At 40.1% G+C, this 9105-nt stretch overlaps 1 protein-coding gene across 5 annotated transcripts in view; it reads right to left on the bottom strand.

The window, feature by feature from the left end:
- LOC106517857 (microtubule-associated serine/threonine-protein kinase 1) overlaps nt 1–9105 on the bottom strand; it is a 79056-nt gene that overhangs the window by 12360 nt on the left and 57591 nt on the right. For all 5 annotated transcript variants that reach the window (XM_014008892.1, XM_014008894.1, XM_014008896.1 and 2 more), the window contains 6 exons: nt 7725–7857; nt 7561–7628; nt 7079–7155; nt 6746–6954; nt 634–772; nt 392–524 (listed from right to left, as the gene is read on the bottom strand). In XM_014008892.1, coding sequence (XP_013864346.1) covers nt 392–524; nt 634–772; nt 6746–6954; nt 7079–7155; nt 7561–7628; nt 7725–7857 — 759 coding nt within the window. The remainder of the gene's footprint in view (nt 1–391; nt 525–633; nt 773–6745; nt 6955–7078; nt 7156–7560; nt 7629–7724; nt 7858–9105) is intronic.

Here is a 9105-nt window from a genome sequence, read left to right as displayed (position 1 = left end):
AGAACCAAAATAAAAAGAAACAGGAAACATCCTGCCAGTGGCTTGGTTGGATCACAATGGTAATCACACACAAGTATTTGTCTTAATAAGGCAGACAGAACTGCAGAATAAAAAATAAGATTCAAAAACAGGCAGTCACTACAGGTTGTAGCAAATCATCAGTCGTGATGAAAACAGAAAGATAGCCTCATAGTAGTAAAGGATGATTCATTGTTCATGCATAAGTGCCCTTAATGATAATTCTTTTAGGTTTTGAATTTTAAAAATTCTCATCACGGACCTTTAAAATCTCCATTTTTATTGGAGATATTTAAATAGCTCCAAAAAAAAAAATGTTTCCTGACCTTGTAGGGCATTTTTGTTTTGTTTTGTAATAATGACTCAGTCATACCTGTTTGTCTAAAAACTCCCGCGTGTCCTTCTCAATGTGTCCTTCATACAAGTTGGTGGTCAGGCTCATTAGTCCTATCTTAGACAGACCAAAGTCAGTCAGCTTGATGTGGCCCATCGAGGTTATCAGGAGGCTGAGAATAGAAACAGAGCAACCTATTTAAGGTTTTTCTTTCTTTTTTTTTTTTTTTTTTGATACAGAGGTTGCATCATCCCTGAAACACTTTGAAGGAGGACACCTACTTGTCGGGTTTGAGGTCTCGGTGCACAATGCCGTAGTTGTGTAAGTACTCGAGTGCTAGGACTGTTTCTGCGAAGTACATGCGTGCCATTTCCACAGGCAGAGCCCCGATGTTCTTCAACAGAGTAGCACAGTCACCACCTGAGGAGAGAAGACGCTGGATCAGAGACCCCGCTGATGCTCTGAGTTACAACAAATGTCCCCCAGTGATTATTTCACTTTCCTTTTAGGAAAATGTGCAAYAATTCTGTTAATTCTGACAATGGTTCTTTGAGTCAGCCTGTGCAGAACAATCAGTGACATTACCAGACAATCAGACTATAATCACTACTAATCATTACTCAACAAGGCCTGAAATAGACAATTATGACGTGAGTTGTCCGTGTAAAGGTCACAATCACTCTGGCACTTTTATCACCACCTGGTAATGGTGGATCTGATGTCATGTTTGCAGCATGACTGAAGAAATCTGCCAGAAAATAACCCAAACTCAAATTTATTTGTATTCTTGAGCCTAAAAACTATATTACCATTACTATATTATATTTATGGGACGAATGGCTGTTTGAAGGTAATCTGATCTTGATGAGACATTTGTTTCATAGAGAATAAATCTGTTTGATTTTGAAAGAGTTATATTTTCATGTAGGGACATACAGTACGTCATCACATACACCAAACACGATGATATGTGGGCAGTATCATGTGTTTTGTCAAGTAGACCCCTTCCTGAGCTGCTGTACTCCCTCCCCCCTTTGTCTGCTTTCTGTGAAAAAGCAAAGGAGGAGCAATTGTCTCTGTGGTTAAGGAGGAAAAATTATAAGGAATAAAAAACTAGGAATGGCTCTTTACTGTCTGAAATTTGGTTCCAATCATAAGAGTCTGTTCAAAATATTTGAATCGTTTGTGAATGTCACATGTCTAATATTGAAACTAGGGGTGTCCCAATACCAGTCTTTCTCAAACCAAGTATGAGTACTTCAGTTTGGGCTCTCACTGTTACCTAGTACTTATACCAAGTACTAATACCAAGTTACAAAATTACTTTAAAAACACATTTTTTTTAATTTAGAACAAGGCCTTTATAGGCCTACAGCCCCTCTGACTATCAAATCAAATATACAGCATGATATTTACTGTTGCAACATTCCAACAGCTTTGGAATAAATGCAAGCTGATTTCTATCTTTTTCACAACATGAACAGCCTATGATGCCAAGGAACACTCAGGAACCACAGAAGCTCAGACATGAATGAAAAGTGCAGGAACTGACCAAGAAAGAAGTTTCTGCTCCACTACAYGCCTTTAAGCCAGACTAAAATCTGCTGCTGCCCACATGGGTGAAACAAATGGCTTCTGGAGAAATGTTTATGGTCAGACAAGACAAAGAGCTATTTGATGACAGTAACAGCAGTCTACCCTAGGACCACTGAACCACCTGCCCAGCATGGTGGTAGCAGTATCATGCTTGTGGGGCTCATGTATTACACAAAATTGATGCAATAATAAAACAAAGTTCCAAATCCTTCAACTTTAACCTCAACACAGAGACAGTTGAGTGTTCCAACAGGACAATGACCATAAACACCCGCCAGAACTGGTTTTTACTCAATAAATTGGGTTTTTGAAAGCCTTCCCAAAGCCCCGACCTCATCCAAGCTCAAAATTGGTGGATTCTGCTTAAAAGCCAAGTCCATGCCAGGAAACCAACTAATTTACTGTAAATGCACTCTATAAGTTCTGCCAAGAAGAGAAGAGAGGAAATCTACTTTCTTGATTTTTTTCCCTGCACCTGCTGTGTCATCCCTCTCATCTTTATGATAATCACACTTCTTCAATACCAGCTTTTCCCTGTGTCTGACCATAGCTCCTTTAAAAACACAAATCTTCCTTGATACCCTGTGATATTCTCTGTGTAAAAAGATTCTCCTTATTTATTCTTATATACATAAACATCGTGTTTTCTCCTTTGCTTTCCTTTCCCACACACTCAGAATAACCTAACTCMCAAAAATACTGTAGCTGCCATTTATTACAGCTGTACATGACTGGTACATTTTTACTTTCAATACACTTCATGTACAAATACTTCCTTTACTACACACACTCTTCCAGTGATGGAGACAGTCCCACTCATCCACTAACCCGCTAATAGCAAAACTAAGTTTGTGTTGAGCGGTTTAGCATTGATATTAACTTTAGAAATTATTAATGGACTTCATACCTGTTAAAATAATATAGGTTATCTTCTTTGATGCTAATAATCTTAGGATATCACATTCTTATTACAGTAAACCCCAAAGTATTGACTTTTACATGTGACATGCTTTTAACAATGCTGCACTGTGAGCAGAAAGCAATGCAAAGTAGAGATGGGCAGTTTGAAGCTGGAGCTTTGGCGCATGTATCGATTAAAAACAACATACTTTCAGAATTCAGAAGCACTGTGTCAGAGATTATTTGTTTGGTAAAAGACATGTGATCAATAGGAATGTCCCGAGCAGATACCCAGTATCGGTATTGGTGGCAGATATGGCCATTCTTTGAAAATCGGGCAGAATCGGATTTAGTCATGTGATCTGGCCGATCCAGTTTTCGCAACAATTTTCAGCATCATCATGCTTTACAACTGCTGTTAAGAAGTCAAGACGCACACAAGTATGCAACCATGTCCACAGTGTGGGAACACTTTTCAATGGAAAACAATGATGCTGAAACTACATCTTGCAAACTCTGCAAACTGGATGTTTCTCATGGTGGGAACAGCAGGGCTCGCTTTAATACTACCGACCTTGTCACTTGGAAAGAAATAAAGAAATAAAGCTATCAGATCGGTATTGGATCAGAAAGAGTAATCATTAAAAAAATCAGATTGTATCGGGAGCCAAAAAATCTGGATYGGGACATCCCTAGTGATCAATGACACTTTCTAAAATACAATAAGCTTTTAGAGTAAACAAACTGGTTGAAAACATTAAGTTATGGAGGCAGAGAACTGGCAGCACAAGCACCGTTTCAGACTGTGTTGTTTTTGATTTCTGATTTTTTTTAAATAATCTGTTTACAAATGTGAAGTAGTCACAGTGACATCATGCCATGGCACATAACCATCACTTTATTCTTTCACCCACAAAAAGAAATCTGTTCAAAGCAGCAGAAAATGTCTCATGATGTTAATCAGCAGACAACTCTCACATGATGAGTTCATTTTGTGCTGCTCTTCACACTTCTGACCACACAATTGCACCAAAGAAGACTGTGTTGTAAAAGTTTGAGTAATGAACCATTTTTCAAAGCAAGCTTCAGTGCTTCAGCAAAGCTTCATTTGCCAATCACCAGTAATCACTGTTTACAACCAATAACATAGATTTAAACATAAATTCTAAACAACAGCTGAACAAGAATCTGTCAAAAAACCAAACAAATAAACAAACAAACAAAAAATTCACATAAGTCCACACTCAAAACATTGTACAATGTCACAACAATTAATTCAGCTTGGATGTCATTCAGTCACAGCGATGATTTCCTGAGTTTTTTGCTAAACAAAATAGTGAAACAAAGACACACATCTTTGCTTAGTCTACAAATATTTGTTYTTCAATTTTTAAATATAAGAACCAAAATAACTGAAACACTATTTCAAAGGCTGTAATTTGTCACAGGTTGTGTCTCAATTCAGGGGTTGCATCCGATGTAAGGTGCATTTGTCGGTTGCTTACGTTACTGCCCCGTACCGTAGGCTGTTCCAATTTGTAGGCACGTACTCACGTGGCCAACAAGACCCTGAAAATGTAGGCTGCATCTGAGTATCCTACGCTGCCAACTGTATATCAGAATTCATTGTGCTGAAAGAAAACGTAGTTATGTATTTGTGTTCGTTTACCAGCTGTGTGCTTAAGCTTATGGAGAATGAGCAATAGCATGGGAAGGATTATTAAAGAGTAGCCGTACAAAACCAAAGAGCACTCTTTGCTGATGTCTGGTTTATTCGAGTGCCCAAGAGATCAGGCCGCAAAAGGGAAGTACTATCAGTTTTATCAAAAGCTCCGGGGCCTGGCTCCACCTATTTGATTACATCATTAGCATGGGGAGTCCCTATACTTCGGAGCCACAGCCCTCAGACAATAATAATCTTTTCTAATGAAGAAATAAATGTTCAGTTATGTGTTGAATTTTGTTATCAGGCATGTACAGTATCTATCAATGTAAAATCAAGTTGAGCAAAACAATCACATTCAACTATTATTACAGTTCTATCATAAAACTATACCATGTGTAGTGTAATTAAAATCAGTATATAATGTAAACCCCAATAATTTCTTCAGCACCATCAGCAAATTAAACAAGCAAACAAAGACAATGGAGGGTTTATTTTGTTATTCACTTTTACAGCTGTTTTTTATGGCAGAGCATGGAAATATAGCACAGACCAAAGAATTTTAAGTTTAGCAGTTTAGCTGATGAATTTTTTTGATGCAATGAGATGTTGAATAAAATGCAGTGCTTATAAGGCTGAGTTCACCTGAAACTCATAGACTGAAGAAGTCTCTTGGAGGAGAGACGGAATGTTTTACTAAAGAAGAACCCATCCAGAGGACCTACTTATTTTTTCTTTTTGAATAAAATGCAGTTACAGGTACTGATACTGGCACTAAACCCAGATTATTAATGCTTTTTATTTATTTACCAGTAACGTTATTATAATAATACTGAATTTTGTGACGTTATACCATGGAAAAACTACAGAGCCCGCGAGGGGACATGGGAGATTTTTTTTCTTTTGCGTTCCCACGCAATAGTATTGCGTTGCCTCGCAATACTTTTGTGTTACCTCGCAATACCTTTTGCGTTCCCTTGCAAAAGTAGTTTATCACTGTTGTGCCTGCCGGTTTATTAGCAAACTCACATGTTCACCATTAGCGAGTTAGCCTACTGCTTTAATTCAGCTTCAGAATGAATACATCACACAGCCACGCATGGAAGTATGTCATATGCCAATATTTTAACACAGTACAGCCACGCAACATCAATGTCATTTTCACAAACTTGTGGCGACACATCCTGTTTTGGTAACCGGATATTTCAAAATAAAAGTCTGATTTAATTCGGTTCATATACAAAACAATCTTTTGCGTGGGAACGCAAGCAAAAGTATTGCGAGGGAACGCAAAAGTATTGCGAGGGAATACAAAGGTAGTGCATGGGRACACAAAAGGAAAAAAAAATCCCTCCGTGTCCCCTCGCGGGCTTAGTAAAAAACAACTAAAGGCATGTGGTATGAAACGTTTCATTTTGGTAACAAGGAAGCGTGTGTTCACACAATCATATGTCTTCCGTAGACTAGACCGTCTCATTTCACAGCCATCAGTGCAGCCGACACAACAGGTCTACGGCCCAGGTAGGGTGTGGCCAATGAGGCACAGCCACTTCCTTTTTCCCCTCTCTCTCCCTCTGGTTTTCTTGCCTGACCTGCAGGTTTGTAGCTCCGCCTCCTGGCTTTACTGAAACAAATTATTTCCTCAAGCCTCACCTGTAAATGGGACATGAATGCTTTCATCGGTTGCATTTTGAGTTGTGTCGACTTACGTTTGTCGCATTACACATACAGGTTTGGTTTGATATGTGTTGAAGTTTTAGGTACTGACTGTAAAATGTGAGTGAAAGCTGTGAGACAGGATGAAGGAGGGGAACGAAACATTAGACGGGTATGTATTCAGAGATAAAACCTAAAACCTTCTTGCTGACATATGGTGGACTGGACATTATGTTTAATAGCATTAGCTTCTGCCAATTTATTTTTTCTGTTTAGCTTATTATCATTAGCAGGACTAAGTCAATTTTATTGTGGTTTAGAGTTTAGTGAAGCTAACATTTTTGGCTAGCTGTGTCCACCATTGCCCTTTTTCTTGCCACCTTGATACAACCAAGCATTTTAGCCTGTGTTTAACGTGTGATCATAAATGATCAAAAAAAGAGAAATGTGGATGAGAAATTATGTGACTATCTGCAAAGAACATTCTATGTGTGTGGATGGAAAGAGTATTATTACTACTATTTCATTTTGACCTCTGCACGCCTGCAGAATACAGATCTCCATCTTTCCATCCTCACCTTCTACGTACTCCATGACCATGCAGAGGTGCCGCCGGGTTTCGAAGGAGCAGAACATGGAGACGACGAAGGGGTTTTCGGCGAAGGTGAGGATGTCTCGTTCCACGAAGGCCTGCTGGATCTGGTTCCTCAGGCTCAAGTTCTGCTTGTTGATCTTCTTCATGGCAAACCGCTGGCGCGTCTCCAAGTGACGCACCAAGTACACAGCACTAATTCACGTGAACACACACATAGTACAAGTTTTCTGCTTCTGTTGACTGAAGCACATTTGTTTCTGTGTGACTTACTGTTGGATTAAAGCATCACTGTAAGAAATTGAAACATTCTGCTCACCCATATGCACCATTACTGATCAGCTTGATGGTCTGAAAGTCTGCCTCTCCCGGTGGTTTCATTGCTTGAATTTTACCCTTTAAGAATTACAGATAAGACAATGGGACAATGGTTTAGGTTGAAGAAAACATCATCTTTACCTGAAAAAGAGCTGGTTCCTTACATAAATAAAATGTAACTTTAGGGTGCTGCACATTCTGCTTCACACTCCACCTCTTGGCAGCCTGCCTAATGCTGAAAGGAGAACCCAAAGTTTCTGCGAAGGGAAATCCTGTTTGCTAAATGTCAGCATGAATTAGCTAAATTAAATGGATTCCAGTGTGCGTGCCAAGTCTTTGATGTTAAATTGGCTGAAAAAGTTWAAAAAAGGAACTCTTGCAATTGTATTACCTCGTTCGCCAGCCTACATGTACAAATCTAATTTAAATTTAGATTCAGAGCTGCTGCTCTGGAGAATTGATCAGCGTTGTTTTGGCTCTTACTTCTGTGGAGTCATCTGTCTCAGGTGTGACCGGTCCCTCGCTGTCATAGCTGTCCAGGTTCACCATGTCTGAAAGCAAACAGATGTCTGCTTCAGTTTGATCTTTTTTTTTTAATTATTATTTTCAAAATAAGAGACTTTTTATACACCGTGTACATCCCTCACCTTCAAGCGGGTCTCTGGTGAGTCCCAGCTGGCTGACAATGTAACGAGGAATGTCCGTTTTCATCAGGTGACCCTCCTTGGCGTGGTCCTCCGCTGCCTCCAGAAGATGGTAAAACTCCTCGGGGTTAAACTCCTGGAAAAAACAACAATCTTCAATTGTCAATATTTGGAGCTTATTAAGAAATATCTGTAATACTGACAACAACAAAAAGTTTGACTGAATGTCTTTAAGCTACATATATACAGTAAATATGTTGTGTCAAAAATTTGCACTGTTTTTTAAGAAAAACTTAAATAAAAAACAGCTTCTATTTAAAGTGATAACTTAGATCTGTTAAAGTGGTGGTTCTGGTATGAAAAATAAATACCTTAGCTGCTAGAGGTACAGTGGGACACAAAAGTTTGGACACCCTTGTTAATTTTCCTGATTTATCTTTATAAATATTTGATTGTTTTGATAGAAAAAATCAGTTAAATACATCATATGGGGGACAAACACAGTGATATTAGAGAAGTGAAATGAAGTTTATATGATTTACAGAAAATGTGCAATAATTGGTTAAACAAAATTAGGCAGGTGCATAAATTTGGCCAYTGTTGTCATTTTATTGATTTCAAAACCTTTAGGACTAATTATTGGAACTCAAATTTGGTTTGGTAAGTTCAGTGACCCTTGACCTCCATACATGTGACTCCAACTATGAGAAAGGGTATTTAAGGGGGGGGCAATAAGTTTTTCTCCTCTTTGCATCTTCTCTGAAGAGTCGCAGCATGGGAGTCTCAAAACAACTTTCAAATGAGCTGAAAACAAAAAGATTGTTCACCRTCATGGTTTAGGGGAAGGATACAGAAAGCTRTCTCAGAGAKTTCAGCTKTCAGTCTCCACTGTGAGAAACATTGTGAGAAAATGGAAGACCACAGGCACAGTTCAAGTCAAGGATCTAAGTGGCAGACCACTATCAGAACATATAACACAAGGACACCCAGGCTGGGTCGACCCCCATCCCCACTAGCCCCATGTCACGCCCCCAGCCAACCCTAGCCCCCAGCCCATGAGAACCGCAGACCACCAGCGCACCAGAGGCCCCCAGCCCAGAGCCGGGCACCAGGGCACACACCGGCCCAGGGCCCGGCAACCTGCCCACCAGAGCCACAGCCAAGGAGCAGCACGCCCCCCGAGTCCCAAGCCCCCCGCGCCCATCCCGGACCTGCCCCAGCACGGCCAAGCAACCGGACCAGCAACCCATGACTGCCACTAGAAAACTACCCGAGGGCCCACATGCAGCCACCAGAAGACATCCCCCAGAACCACCGAGGCCCCCCGAGAGCGAGAGCAGCGTCACCCCCGCACTGGAACCCCCAGCGGCCAGCCCCCAAGAAC

Source organism: Austrofundulus limnaeus, unplaced genomic scaffold (genome assembly GCF_001266775.1).
Source record: "Austrofundulus limnaeus strain Quisiro unplaced genomic scaffold, Austrofundulus_limnaeus-1.0 Scaffold53, whole genome shotgun sequence".
NCBI classification, from domain to species: domain Eukaryota; kingdom Metazoa; phylum Chordata; class Actinopteri; order Cyprinodontiformes; family Rivulidae; genus Austrofundulus; species Austrofundulus limnaeus.
Note: the sequence above shows the minus strand (reverse complement) of the source record. Positions and strands in the feature narration are given on the sequence as shown.